At 36.9% G+C, this 16,295-nt stretch overlaps 1 protein-coding gene across 1 annotated transcript in view; it reads left to right on the forward strand.

Annotated features, from left to right (window-relative positions):
- The window catches only part of LOC131434187 (uncharacterized), a 64,809-nt gene that overhangs the window by 14,051 nt on the left and 34,463 nt on the right, over positions 1-16,295 (forward strand). Inside the window, exons 2-5 of the mRNA XM_058600841.1 lie at positions 8,786-8,998; positions 9,068-9,300; positions 9,365-9,571; positions 9,631-9,820. Of these exons, the coding sequence (XP_058456824.1) occupies positions 8,786-8,998; positions 9,068-9,300; positions 9,365-9,571; positions 9,631-9,820 (843 nt within the window). The remainder of the gene's footprint in view (positions 1-8,785; positions 8,999-9,067; positions 9,301-9,364; positions 9,572-9,630; positions 9,821-16,295) is intronic.

The following is a 16,295-nucleotide window of genomic DNA, read 5'->3' on the forward strand; positions in this document are numbered from 1 at the left end:
GAGAGTACAACCCTGCTGAATGTATTATCTCTATCGCTGAGTCTTTATAACGAATGTCGGAGCGAGTGATGCATGCGGTGAGACATAAAAAATTTCATGTTCCAGTAAATGCATCCGTTTTGTTTTGCAAATCCCACTACACCACTACCGTATTATACTGGCCACGTTGTCCGTCCACACGCGCCAGAACCTTCAAATACTTACGCGATTATGTAGTATTGTAGCGCACCACATTGGATTATCTAAACAAACAGTCGGAGTTTCACTTGTCCGCTGGCCGTTCGACGACGTGGTGCGGCATCGAACATTAGAAGCCCAGGAAAAAAAAACGGCTAAAGTGAAACACGCAACGACCTTAGGAAGAGGAAAAACTGCAGTACTGTGCTCAAGCAAAGTAAAAAATTCTTGTGCATGTGAAAAAGTGAAAGTGCTCTAATCCAATTTACAATCATTTAAACTGATCTGTTGATCCGATATTTTAAAACTCTTACCGGAACTGACATTCAATTGAAAATGTTACACGCTCGTAGTGAAGTTCCAAAATATGAAGAATTGAAGCAAATATAGGTGAATCATGAAATTATTGCTGAAAATTCACAACAAAGATCGACCGCATCTGAACCCGCAACGCAAACGTAAATACTGCCATCGACGAGTGTCCAAATCTTCGCTGTCGTCATCGTCGTCTAACTCCGGCGATTGCTCACCGTCCAGAGCAAGTGCCGATAGGAATTTCCTCTTTCCAGCATCCTCAGCGACAACCGGCACAACTAGATGTGTGTAAATTATCTTGTTATCTATAGAGTCGAATGTAAGCCCGTCTATAATCGTGTGTCACTCATTCACAAGAGATAGTGGAAAGTTTTTAGATTCTGGAGAAATTGATGCTTAAAGTATTTTCCGTTTAGTGGAATTTGCAAGTCAACTAAAACAACTCGCAACTTAAGCGTAACATCGTTCGCGTCTGTTCTGATTGAAGTAAATAGATCTTAATGTATTGCGAAATGTAAATAATCTGTCTATTAGCGGATACACCGAAAGTTTATTTTGGACGTGTGTTGTTATTGTTAGGATGGAATAAATATACCCTGATGTTCATCACAAAACGTACGCACCCATCAACAGTGCTAATCAAAATAATGGTTTGCCCATGTCTGCATCGGAATAGTTTAAGTATATTGGAAATTCATACGCAACAACAGTATTCGTCCAATCAGGTCACGGTCTACGGTTATTCTTCCATTACTTGTAGCTATTGAGCTTTGAAAACTTCGCATGTCTGCTCAATTCAATTATTCAAAAACTAGACCGATTTTCGAAAAACTAAAAACATTTAAGTTTTCGCAATTAAATTTATCACAACTAATGTCGTTTTCGTTTTTAAATTGCACTACACTGGTGTAGCGAAAGCTGCACTGAAACCGTTCGTTTTTGCCAATTGCACTACACCAGTGCTACACTTTTTCTGCACCGATACCACTGGTGTAGCACTCATTGAAAGTTTGGTGTAGCTCTGTGCAATGGAATCGTTAATTGTAGTCAATGGTTACTGTTTATGTTTTCGTCATTTTTGTTCGTTTATTCATGCCTCAGTGTAGCACTGCACCGGTGTAGTGCAAATTGAAAACGAAAACGCCATAAGTATTCTCAGAATTTTGAAATTGGTCTTTGAAATGCACAAACGGTTACGGTTCCGTTCTACGATGATGATTTTAGAACTGAAAAATAGTGTTTGAAGCGAAATTTCACGAAGAATCTGAAAATGCAACTACAAAATTTTTAAACTTTAGCCGAATTTACCGAAATTTTAAAAAGTTTAGCTGCTGTTTCGTATGGTGATAGTGTGAGAATTGCACAGTGGGTTAGGTGGTGTTATATGATGAGCAAAAATTTCATATAAAAAAACAACCCTTTTTAACCCACCTAGTGGTGTGATAATGCTTTTCTCTTTCTTCAAAACTGTCTCATAAAAACATTTTTTATCTTCTTATTAAATAATTTGTGACACTAATTTGGGCTCATTTTTTACTCCAATTGATTCAGATTGAATCTAGTAGTTCACAAAAGCATTCTTCAGTGTTTATATCACATAGTAGGCATCATTTTTCCAACCAAGCGCTTGACATTTGTGTTGCCTATTTGTATGAGAAGAGTGATGCTAATCTAAAAAAAACCTGTTTTAATCCACCTAGTGGTGTAATGATGCCTTTCTCATATCAATCATATTATCATATATAATACTGTGGTATTCTTCAAAATAATTTTCTTCGATTCTTAAAGAATAACCAAAATCGGTTTGTTTGACCGTCTACTGATAAAAAATATCAATTGGAGAAGATTTGAGGTCGATTTTGGAAACTTTTTACGGTTTTTCGCCCTTCTCAGTGATGGTATAAAATTTTTAACACACTGTACCCTATATTTCCGGATCCGGAAGTCAGATCCGGATGAAATTCAGGAATTATGTATGGGACCACAGGACCTTTCATTTGAATCTAAGTTTGTGATAATCGGTCGCGCCATCTACGAGAAAAGTTAGAATACATATTATCATTTCTTTGCACATTTTACCCCATCACTCCGGAACCGAAAGTCGGATCCAAATAATATGCAGGATTTTTTTATGGGACCATTTGAACCTAACTTTGTGATAATCGGTTCAGCCATTTCTGAGAAAAGTTAGTGCACTTATTTTCACAGTTTATTGCACATTTTACCCCATAATTCCGGAACCGGAAGTCGGATCCAAATAATATTCAGGAGTTTTGTATGGGACCACAAGACCTTTCATTTGAATCTAAGTCTGTGAAAATCGGTTCAGCCATCTCCGAGAAAAGTTAGTGCAAAAAAACGTTACATACACACATACACACACAGACATTTTGCGTACTCGACTAACTGAGTCGAATGGTATATGATACTCGGCCCTCCGGGCCTCGGTTCAAAAGTCGGTTTTCACAGTGATTGCATAACCTTTCTATATGAGAAAGGCAAAACCCTTCGAGATTTACTGTCATCTCGAACAAAATTTTCTCAAAATATCGACTTTCTGGGACTTTTCAAAGTCCCAGAAAGTCGATTTTTTCATTAAAAAAAACACTAAATCTCAACGTTTCATGCAATTTTAAGATTTTTGGCATTTCGGAAATTTCATGTACTCCAGTACTAACTTTAACCGCTGGGCAGCACCCCTTACCCGTGTCCGATTTAGCTCAAATTTTGCATGAGTACTTTTTTCGAGGTGCTTACACTTTTGAACAATAGCGCTTTACGAAATTAGAGGCGATCCCAAAATATTGGCACCCTTCTATACATCAGAGCGGTGAAAAACAACTTGTTTTGTCGGTTACGTCACTTATACCATTATATCTCAGGAACTAAAAGTCACAGCCATTTGGTCTTCGAACTTGATCAATGGTCCGATAGTAGCTTTCAAACGAGCCTAAGTTTGTTAAAATCGGTTTAGCCATCTCCGAAAATCTTGCGCGGTAAAAAAACAACGCGTTTTGTCAGTTACGTCACTTATAGCATCATATCTCCGGAACCAAAAGTCACAGCCATTTGGTCTTCGAACTTGAACAATGGCTTACCAATAGTTTTCAAACGGGCTTAAGTTTTCAAAAATCTGTTTGGTCATCTCCGAGAAACTTGCGCGGTAAAAATAATAAATAGAACGGTTTAAATTGGAACTCCAAAATAGCAATTGGTATTATAAGAAATCGTTCATTTTCTAAGGTAACAGTGTTGGTGATTGCCGAAAATTTGACAGAAGCTGCTATATTGCTATTTATATTGTATACATTTCAATCCGGTAGAAGATGCTACAAGAACTCGAGTCTCTCAATGCATGAACCGTGAGAGAATTTTTCTACATTTCTTCGCCCTACTTCATACTCTGCCTTAAAAAAAATTTACAGTCTGATAATGATCGTTGCTGTGTGGAATTTCTCAAGAGAGAATCGCAAGTTGACAATTATCGCAGAAAATCGAATCGATGATTCAACCTTTGATTCTCAGAAATGTCATCAAGAGAAATTCGCTCTCGCACTGGTGTCGATTCTATGTTTAATAAGCCATGCCGGGTTTTTGTTGTTGCGATAATATCAGTCTCTCTTTGATGGCACTGATTCAATCGTGTAAAGAGTTGCCAGTGAGCATTCTTTGATACAATAAAAGCCATCCTTGTAAGGTAACTTACGATTATAATAATAGTAATGCCCAACTCTGTTCAGCTCAATGCATTGAAGTTGGTCTATCGTATAATATCATATACAGTCTGTTACATAATAGCATGGTCACCATTGTGAGAAAATTAAAAGACTCAACATGAAAATACTTTTGAATATTGTTTTATTAGATCAAAAACTTGCATGCAAATACATTAACAGCAGGTCCAATCCCCTTCAGCGTTAATAATGGCTAAACACCTTCGAGGCATACTTTAAGCGAGATTTTGCGCGTATTCTTCTGAAAACGACCTCCAAATTTGTGAATTCGACGAGCAAGCTGTTTCAAATTGGGTGGTCGGTTTTTCCCAAGCTTCATTTTCATTTGAGCCCAAACGCTCTCAATTGGATTGGCATCGAGCGACTGAGAGGGCCAATCCAAGGTTACGACACCATTTTGCTCCTTTGCCTATTCAAGACGTTTTTGCACTTGCTTTTCACTCAACATCGGTTTTTGCAAAGTACTTCGAAATTTCAAATTATTTGCGATCAAATGTCTGCGAACAGTTCTGTACGATATATTTAAACATTTTTTGATTAATTTTGAAGCACCTTCGCGTAAAGTTAATGTCGGATTCTTCAAAAACAGGTAACAAATCTCTTTTTCGTCTTTTACCGACAGAGCCGCGATTTGGAAAGTCGACATTTTTCGCCTCTTTAAAACGGTTCATCCACTTACTCACAAACTGTTTCGATTTTTTCATGTATTTCGCCGCGTCAGCTTGGGTTATTTTGGGACCTTTCGGGTGCGAGCACAAAAAAGCTGCTTCGAAGTGCGTAGCGTAAGCGGTACTCATTTTGGAAAAAATGTTGAAATCGAATTGTGAACAATAGTCAGATTATTTATTCTCGCATTGCATCAAAGACTGCCCTATGTGTTAAAAAAATATCACACCATTCCACTTTACCGATGATGAGTAATCGCGCTTATGTAACAGACTCTAAAAGACATTACTTCAGATTGTAGCAAAACTAAAAATTTGACTCACATAACTATCTATATGTAACTGTCTAGTGAATTAATTTCTTATTTCAGAAGTTTTTTAATCGATAATGAACTTCGAAAGCGCTTTCTCATGCGGTGAATTACGATTTAATACTGATAAAGATACCGAAAATACTTTAATGTTTTCTTGTTTTCAATCGTTCTTTAAAAGGTAGTATGCTGCTACTAAACTGGCATATACATTGTTAGCATGCTAGTCAATATATCTTATGTTAGTTAATTATAAATTCTAATAGTCCATAGTTGTAGTGATATAGTAATCAATAACAATAAAGATCGAATTGGGATATATCTAAATTGCGAAATATTCACAAATCCATTACGAGTCAATAAGAGCCAAAAAAAACGTGTGGTAAGCCCACTGGGTCAATCACAGAATATATTCCTGGTCTCTGTGTGTCGGTTTTGCCTGTTGTGCTTTGATGAGGGTATTTTGGAAGACCCGAATTTGTCGATTTGCCGGCGTGCATCACAATCAGTGATGGCATTTCACTAGAGTGATACGCCAGCGTGTAAATTTTATGTCTACACTGAGGATGCAGCCGGTGAACACCGCACAAAAAGGAAAGCGCACGTCTGCTCAGTGTCGAATAGATAGACTTTGAGTATGTGCTTGCCCCAGCAACCAGAAGTTCCACAATTACTTAAAAATCCACTTTCCTGCTGTTTAAAAGTATACGCGGAACATTTGAGAACTTGAAAGTACAGATCAAGTTCCGCGTGAACTTTCTAGCTGCTTAAGAAAACTCGTGGCAATTTTTGACAGGTACAAAACAAGTTCCGCGTGAACTTTCTCACTGCTTAAGGGTACGCGAGGTACTTTTGGCAACTTGAAAGTACAGAACAAGTTCCGCGTGAACTTTTTCGCTGCATAGAAGCTGAACAATGTATTCTAGAAGCAGCTTTGAAGTTCGTTCGGTTGCGTCGCATGAACTTTCAAGTGTGTATAATTACTTTCAAAATTGGCTGCTTAGAATGCTATTGATGAACTTTGAAAGCTGCTTAAGCCAAATCAGTCCCTTTTATCCGTACTTTTGTTTAGTTGGGTGTGTTCAAAGAAGCTGGTACGGGTGAACCATATTCTCGCTCTCACCTAAATACACCCAAGTGTGCACTGGTAAGCGAACACTTCTGTGATTTTATAGATTAATTTATAGAGAGTAGCGAATCGTGCTGCTCTAGCACTTTGGAGTGATCCAGTGCTAGAGGTAAAAGAAAATAAACACGCGCTCTCATGATGCGTGTATACTTTATATAACAATGGTGTATATGAGGAAAAGAGAAGAGCTCTCGTTGATGTTGTCAGTGCGAGGGAAGAATTGACACTTACTCTTCGTCACAGAGGAGATGAACATCTCTGATCACAATTAAATCTCTGGGCTTTGGATAAGATGACCGAAGTTCCACTTTTCTATCGCAAAATTGTGCTGACTAACGAGGCGCAAAACGGTGTTCACTCGCGAAGTTCTCGAGGGAACATTGTCACGCTGATGGCATCATCGGTTTCAGAAAGTGGTCAAAAATTGGACGTTCATTATAGTGTTCGTACAGAAGAGCCGAGATGGCCATATGTTATGAGTTGATCATTCAAATAAAACCAAATTTGGATATTTTTATATGTTGTGCCACTCTGAAAAACACCCTTTATAACCACCAACTAACAATTGTCAATTTTAAAATACACTCATGAAATGATTTTTTTTACGCTCATTGCCCTGTAATTCCGAAACCGGATAGAATTCCTAAATTCAGTACGGATCTATAGAACCTTTTATATAGATTTTAAATTTGAAAATCGGTCCAGCCAGCTCTGAAAAAATTGAGAGCATATTTTTTTCAATTTGTGTGCATAGTTCAGGACCATAGAGGCCGACCCGATCGATCCGACCGACCTGACTCCGATTTTTTCTGATTCGGTTATAGATGTGCTGCACATTCGGCAATGGATGAGCTGCTGCACGAGTTATTATTATATTATTATATCGTTTCGCTGCACGAGTTTGGATCTGACTTCCGGTTCCCGAGTTACGGAGTAAAATGCGCAGAAAATGAAAATATGCGTCCTAGTTTTTCTCAGAGATAGCGTGACCGATTTTTACAAGCTTTAATTCGAATGAATGGGCTTATGGTCCTTCACTAAAATTCTGAATTTCACCTGAATCCGGCTTCTGGTTCTGGAATTATAAGACGATTAGTGTAAACATTCCAATTACAAATTATTTACTCACTTTTCTCAGAGATAGCGTAACCGATTTCTACAAACTTAGATTCAAATGAGTGGTGTTATGTTCTACACAAAACTTCTCACCATCACTTAGAGGGCCAAACAGAACAAGTACAAAACTTTCAAAATCGGCCTTAAAACTACAATCAACCGTCATTATCCGTACGGCCAAACAAAACGATTCCGGCTATTCTGGTTCCCGGTTTTCGGTTCCGGAGGCATCGGAAGTAGTGGTCATAGTTTCCCAAATGGATCTCACTCACTTTTCTCAGCGATGTTTGAGCGATTTTCACAAACTTGTATTCAAATGACATAACCTTTCATTCATGGTCCTATATTTCATCATTATCAATAGACGGCCAAACAGCATTCCGGTAATTCTTTCAAGAATAGAAGAATATTATTTTAAGGAAAACCACAGTATTATGTATGATAGTATGATTGATATGAGAAAGGCCCCTTAATACCACTAGATGGATTAAAATTGTTTTTTTTTATATATTTATTTAACAATATATTTAATGAGGCACACTTCCTTAGCTCTGAGATTCCGAAACATTTCACATATCAACCTGTTCTTTATGTTTATACCTGTTAAGCAAACACCAAAAGTCAAGGATGACTTTTATCGTATCCAATAACGCTCACTAACAACTCTTCACACGATTCAATCAGTGCCGTCTAAGAGAGACGGATATCATCGCAGCCACAAAAAAAACGGCATGGTTTATTTAGCATAGAATAGACACCAGTGCGAGAGCGAATTTCTCTCGATGACCTGTCTGAGAATCAAAGGTTAGCTCGCTGCTGTGGGAATTCTCTCTGAAGCAACAACCGGTCACTTATTCTCGTTTCGCGATCCGATTCTATATGGGCGATAGAATCATTGTACTATTGCCGCTTATTCTAACTATGTGCATATAACCTTTGTATAAGTTTTGTGTATGAAAATGTATGTGAATGCTCCACACAAGGGTTTTGAAATATTGCAACCTAGTATGAAAATCATCAAGTAGAATAATCGATTCGATTTTCTGCGATAATTGTCAACTTGCGATTCTCTCTTGGTAAATTCCACACAGCACCGTTCATTACCAGACTGTAACTTTTTTAAGGGCCGTGAAATACTCAGAGTAAGAAGTGGAGCGAAGAAATGTAGAAAAATTCTCTCATGGTTCATGAGAGATACGAGTTCTTGTAGCATCTTCTATCGGATTGAAAATGTTGTATACAATATAGATAAATATCGAGCAGCTTCTGTCAAATTATCGGGAATCACTAACACTGCCAAAAGTATCATATTACTATTATTTCTTTCGTTTGTTTCAGCCGGTCGCAACAATCAAAACAGAGGCCTCCCGTCGCCGGAACAAAGCTCGGTCCTTCGACAGGAACGATACTTTCTGTATGGAGCCCTGATACTGCTAACGATCATCGCTTTTTCCACGGCTTTGTACTTCATCATTCATCAAATGCAGAACAGTGGCAATATTTCTAGTCAGCCCGATATCCTATTTGGAAACAATTATGCTTCGGGAACTAGTTAGTATACAAGTTGAATGTCGTAATTCTACTATGTATCTTATAATCATGTTAGATTGACCGTTACAGTTCCGAACCTTGGCAACGGCCACCTAGTCATCGACCGTCACAACTGGGGTGCCCAGGAAACGGTTCGCGGGCCTTACCCTCTAATCTCTCCAATACCGTACGTATTAATCACTCATATCGGAGTTCAGTCCAGTCCCTGTTTTGACATGTACAAGTGCTCCATCAAAATGCGAACCATTCAAGATGCAGCCATTGCTGAACAGGGTCTACCGGATATACCAAATAATTTCTACGTAAGTTGTCATCATAGTCAGTTTTTTTTCTTATGAGTAATATGTTTGCAACTGTGCAACTCAGCTCGGAGGTGATGGCTACATCTATGTCGGACGAGGTTGGAACATTGCGAATGCTTACGCCAACCAAACTCTATCAATCTGTTTCATGGGAGATTTTGTGCGCCATCAACCAAATGAAAATCAATTTTCAGCACTAGATCACCTACTGGCTCATGGTGTTGCTGAAAATTATTTGGCCAAAGATTACAAACTAGTTGCTCATAACCAGGTAACTGACAATTATGAAATATTTTTGTTCGGAGAGTTTTAATTCAGTTCCATTATTAGACTAAGGTAACCAAAAGTCCTGGACCATACGCATATGCCCGGATTTCGAAAATGCCTCGCTGGGTACCTTGCACCCTGAATAGTAGTAACACCTGTGGATCGGAGATCGGATTACCTTCTGTTTGGAAACAGGACTACCTCAAAAAAAATATGACTACGAAAATATCAACAAACCAAGCCGAAGATAGTTGAAATAACTACACTGGTAGTTAGTTAGTTAGTTGAGTGCACCTTTAGTAGAAATGCACTGATTTTTAATAGTATTAGAGTGTTACAGAGTGGACTGCAACAGTGTACAACGATTTGAACCCAACACTTGAATCTGTAACGGAAACTAACTCTTGAGTCGGTTATCTCTTACTCGATGGCGTAATGTTGAAATTATACGCAAGACTGAAGTGGTCGATCTTGTTGGGATCATGAATCTAGTATCAGAACACAGAAAACATCTGTAAATGTACCACACTTATCGAATAATGTCTAAGTCTAAGATAAAAAATTCATCAATTTACTATGGAAAATATTGTACATTTTATTGAAAAAATAAAGGTCTTATAATTATTTCTTTTCAACGACTCAACGACCAACAAAATAGAATCGCCTGCTGAGAGGACAGTTATCGCACAGACTAACAGACATGACAGTATGAGTAAAATCTTATACAAATAATTTTTCGTGATGCACTAGTTCCACCTATATTGTACTGCGCGAACTATTTACTATCGGTACACCCCTTGTGTTATGTGAAAATTTTTTTACTAGTTGGTTTCCCCTCGTTTGTCAACACCGATCAACTGCTTGCAGGGATGCCTGATTTCATCATAATATTTGAAAATGAATCGTCACAATAAATTATTGGATTACGTTGATAATATATTTAACTTTTTTAGCGATGTTGGAAGGTAACCATTTTTTTCTCTCAGCGTTGCTCATCTAGATTATTTTTTATTGTGTTGGTAAATTAAGTGGCGGCGGACCAGAAGCAAGAAAATATTGTAACAAAACGGGTTCGATTTTGTATTGCGTTGGAGGATGAGAAGTAGCACAATTATGTGTATAGTTTTGGCAATATGTATTAAATCTGTATCCTGCATGAAATTCGCATGGACGTATACAAATCAATACATTACAGGTAATTCTGTATGAATAGCAACTCTGTTGGTAAATGAAAAAAATTTGATAGGGTAACGTGGCGACGTCATGACATATGCGTGTACTGTCCCAACTAAAGGAATATTCGAAATGACCGTTAAAATGATTAAAGAATCTAATTTGAGTGTCCTGTCTGTTAGTCTGTGGTTATCGCTCACAAACTGTTCTTCCAACTCACAGTGTATACAATACACATTTAACTAGGGTAACGGCTCCCTATTTCATCTGTGCTCCTATTTCCATCTCATCCCTTCACCTCATTATTTCGAACATGAATAATATCTTACAACGTACCTGAACCAAACTGTGAAACGTTTTAAAATTATTTGAACGAAATGGTTTTAAATTCTTCGGTGATCGTTTTTTCCATTTAAAACAAACTCACTTTCAATTTAGGACACATTTTCGTCCCAAGATTTACTGTTCGTCATGTTTCTGAATATCTACTAATCAATTCGTCTCAAAACATCATCACTATTTCGCACAATTACACTACTATTGAATGCTGGATGACTTCATAATTAGTAAGTTCGCTTGTCACTTGTTTCTTCAAAACTATGAGATTAATGTTTTTCTCTTAGTTCACTTGATTGTGCTTTGTTTTCATCTCATTTAGTTTCGCAAAGTTGCCAAGTTTTTTCATACCGTTACAAAAAAAATTTGTTTTCTTCTTCAAATTATCACCAACAAGTATTTTTTTGGTATCCGTTACGTTAGTTTAATTATATTATTGATATTTAGATTTCTATAAAACTGCTTTGGCTTCGAATATTACCAGAAAGCGCGTGTAAAATACGGTTCGTTTCAAAGATTCATTAAATAAAAGTGGCTAGTTGTAAAGTGTAAAGATGATTGTTTGAGATATGTTCCTCGATTTTGTTTAAGGTTGCACTTTGCAACTAGTCACTTTTAATTATCAAATCTTCCGAACTAACCGTACCCAATCGTGAACAAATGTTTTAAAACTCTATTTAGATAATATGGACCGTAAATGGTCTCATCCAATTTGTCAACAGATAAACAAATAAATCACTGCTTACAAATAGTACCGCTGAACTGTCAAAATATGTTCATCCGATTGAGGTTAGCAGTGACGGTAAAAAACCTAATATGTCATCATAACGCTGTTAAGTGTGTGTGTGTGTGTGTGTGTGTGTGTGTGTGTGTGTGTGTGTGTGTGTGTGTGTGTGTGTGTGTGTGTGTGTGTGTGTGTGTTTCATCTGCTGTGCACAGAAATTAAATGTAGGAAATTGATCTAAAAATATCGTGGGATGTCTTATAGTTGGCATTAGGCCTTTTTTTTAAGAAGAATTCTGACATTTTGAAAATGAGAGTGTAATAGTGCAATGTTTTGTTTTGATTGCTGTCGCCATGGCTAATTAATAGGATGAATAGAGGACCAACGATAGGATGAATAAAAATTCTTTGAGATGAAATAAGGAGCAGAGTAGTGAACATATCAGAAGTGTTTTCAGCTGATTTTTTGAATATTATTTTATTTTCCAAGGAATGTCAATCAATTCCCAATGTGGAGCAAGGCGAATTAAGCAGAAGTACGAAATAATCATAGTGATTTTAGAGGCTAAATCAGGTTTTTAAGGTGGTGACGTCCTCGCAAATGAGATGAAATAGGGAGCCCTTACCCTATATCTACGCAAAATTTATATTTATTTTACCCAACGGATCAAAAGTTAGAGTAACTTGGGTGCTTGCATACACAGAAAAAAATAATGAAATTTACATGACATATAAATCGATAGTACTATGAAATAGACATCAGTTGAATCGAAAATTTGATTAAAAATCATTGTCGACGTAAAACTAAACTTGAATGCATTGATTTTTCAAGTAGTAACACGGTAGATTTAAATAAACGCTTAGTAAAAGTAAAATCTTGGCATTACATTCCTTTTGTGGAATTTGGCCTTTCTGTTTCAACAGACTTCGCAGTCGATACTTGATGTACAGAATCATTGCATGGCTAGTACTATGGATCCTACTGACACTAAAAATCCTTCCAGGCCGCGGCTCGAACATACTACAACTGGTTTGTAAGACCAGCGTCCTATGCATTGAACCGTCAACCCGGGACGCTTAGTTCTGTTTTAATATTGAAATATAAAGAACTGTAAAGTAATTTTAAATTCAATTTGTTGCTCTTAATATGTGCATGAAAAAAGATGTAAATTCACAAAATATTATTATTTGTGTAGGCCATGGTTCTGTTTCGAATTCCATTCACGACAACGCGTCGTCCTTCCTCAATTTGAAAGAAATAAGGATGGATAATTCCACCAGCCCATAGAACGCACCAAACAGTTCATTCATCGGATTGCATCAGTAATTATTGAACGGCGTGTGGATTATCTTTGCTCCAAATACAGCAATTTTGCCTGTTGACGTATCCATTCAACCAAAAATGCGCCTCATCACTGAAGAGAATTTACATAACAGTTTAAATTGAAAATTGATTTTGAAAATAAATTTCTACAGCGTTGTTCTGGAGTTTACCTATCCATGATGATTTGCCAAATAATACTGAGTAGAGATGTCGCCTTACACTGTCAAAACAACAAGTAATCGCTATTGAAAAAACAAACCTCCTAGAAAAACACCCGTTACATAACACGTAACTGAAAAATACTTGAGCGCTGCTATTATTTAGAACAGCACTTTAGGACGGTTTGGCTTTACGCTACCATTTCCAAATCATGCTGTGAGACACGGATGGAGGATTTTGTGCTAAAAGACATAAACCTAACGAGCTGTCTCGTACTAAACCCAGGGTTGCGAACGGTACCGGAGAATGACACGAAACAGCAGACAGTCAAACCGCACAAATGGTAGCTGTCGCCGAATGAACTTTGCCGTGACTACAGCGGATAAAAATGTCATAGCTCTCATGACATTTTCTCTCGTGGATGTACCCGGATGCTCGCATCGGTAGCTGTTCTACTCTCTTCAATCAGAGAATGGCTTACCACAAAGAACAGTTTCTTCTTTCAAATCCTACAGCTTTCGAGAGACATCCACCAACAAGGCTCAACGTTGAAATTCGTTTCATGCCTGTTCTCACGGGGTGTATGGAGACATACACATGGAAGTTTTGGTCCGCTATGCTGACGGTTTTTCTGCATTCTTTTTTGTTGCTCCGCACTCTCGTTGGAAGGAAGCGGTTCTCGTTGGAAGGAAGCGGTTCGGTGAGCAAAGCAAAGCAGTGCAAACTAATGCTTTGATTTCCAGCCGGGATGGTGGCACGAATTTGTAGAGGTTTGGTGTATAATGTATTATATATATATATATATATATATATATATATATATATATATATATATATATATATATATATATATATATATATATATATATATATATATATATATATATATATATATATATATATATATATATATATATATATATATATATATATATATATATATATATATATATACATATATATATATATATATATATATATATATATATATATATATATATATATATATATATATATATATATATATAATGCTTACGGATATTAAAACGAAAGTTATGTATTAGGGGAAAATAGTATTAAGCATCCCATCTTAGTAAAAGCCCCCTTTTTCAAATAAACTTCTTTTTTCAAACATTCAAACATACTTCTTGCAGTAATATCATCTTTCTGCAGGATCTTTCGGCTTTGCAATTTCGCAAATATATCAAGACCATGAATCAATATGTTTCTCAACATTAATTAAACTGTGTACTCACATTTTCGAAGAAATCAACGATAAATTTAGAGATTTAACTTTTGTTTTGCTACAGGATAATAGATTACTAATAAAATCGTTTGGCATGCAACGAGCTGTTTTGTGTGGAAATTTTATTTAGCCTACTTTATTCACGTGTAAAATAAAATTTGAGTTAAATGCTAATACAAACTGGTATCACTGACGCTGTTGCAAGAAAGCGAAACTTCTTTCAAATATTGATTCATTGAATCGATTACCTTCAGCCGAATGCATTAATAGCAAATTCATCCACATTAAGCATCAATAATGGCTTGATACCTTCGAAGTGTTTTTTGGAAACGATTCGTGCGTATTTTTCTCAAAACTACTTCCAAACTTTGTGATATAATTCCATTCGAAAATAAACGCTGTAAAATCACAAAAGTTAATCGTTAACAATGACGAAAACCACCTGTTTTAGTTGAAAACTTCTGATTCTGATTCTGTACACCAAGAATCGGCTGCGAAGTCTGTTGAAACAGAAAGGAAAAATTCCACAAAAGGAATGTAATCCCAAGACTTTGCTTTGCTTCATAAGGCAATATACATAAGTTTTTCTCTGCCGTAGCAATACATTTCGAATATCATATAAGTATGTCGGAATTCATAAGTTAATCTAAATACTGTTTTTACCTAGCGATTTGCTATTATAAATTACATTAAATAAAAAACATTCATTTTGTACATGATCTTATAATTATTTCAGAATTCCCGCTACGGGGTGAAGCAATATAGACAGCGTCGCTCCCACTCTAGTGCAGTTCAGAGCAGTCACAACCGATATGACTGTCCAGTTATAGAAATGTCATGACATTTCGAGCTCACGACATTTTCAAAAACCTTGAACGAAAATAAATGCAGCAGCTACCTATCCAGAATGTACGTACACTACCGCAGAGCGAACGGTGTGGCTTTGACTGCTGTGAGAGAGTGCGACAAAATGAACTGTTCTCAATGTTGCTGTCGTGTGTCGTGGCTCTCACGACTGCACCTAGCTATCGTGTCATTGCGTGTTGGCTACTGTTAAACGTAGCAGCTGAGCGGATCGTTGGTAGTGGCTGTCTTGTGCTTAGCGACAGTTAAAAAAAATGTCAAATTTTCGCACCCTAAACCTATAGCAGCCCTTACACGAGACAATATTATTGTCAATACAAGGAGTATTGACAATACTTTTGATCGTGTAATAGAAACTTCATTGGATTGACGAAAATATTGTCAAAAAATCAAAACTGCTCATCAATCCGACAATACTTTCTCTCCAGAGAAGAAACTATCAAATATGTGCAATGAACTCTCCTCTCAATGTTTCAATGTTCCGTTGCAATATTTGAAGCTTCAAACGCTTGATTTGTTCGAAAAATGCGGACTCAAGTTACCAAGACAATTGGATTGACGGTATTGACAATATTTTGGATTGACAATAATATTGTCACGTGTAAGGGCTGCTTATAGCGCCATGATGAAGGGCGTGCTTCCGAAGATCAGGAGGAGGAAGAGGACGAAAAAGTTATGATGAGGAAGTGTTAAATATCGAATAAAACACAACGCAAATGACTATACAGGCTCTGATGAAGGGCGTTAGACGGTAATGTTGAAAACTTTTATCGGTGCTCATCCTCAAATATGACCGTCGTATGAATCCGTGAAAAAAATATTTCGGAAGACGATTTTATTGAATAGATCGTTGTGCAAAGAAACTCTGCACGCTCTGAGGCTTTGCACTCAGCGTGAAATGAA

This window comes from Malaya genurostris, chromosome 3 (assembly GCF_030247185.1).
Source record: "Malaya genurostris strain Urasoe2022 chromosome 3, Malgen_1.1, whole genome shotgun sequence".
Taxonomy (NCBI): Eukaryota; Metazoa; Arthropoda; class Insecta; order Diptera; family Culicidae; genus Malaya; species Malaya genurostris.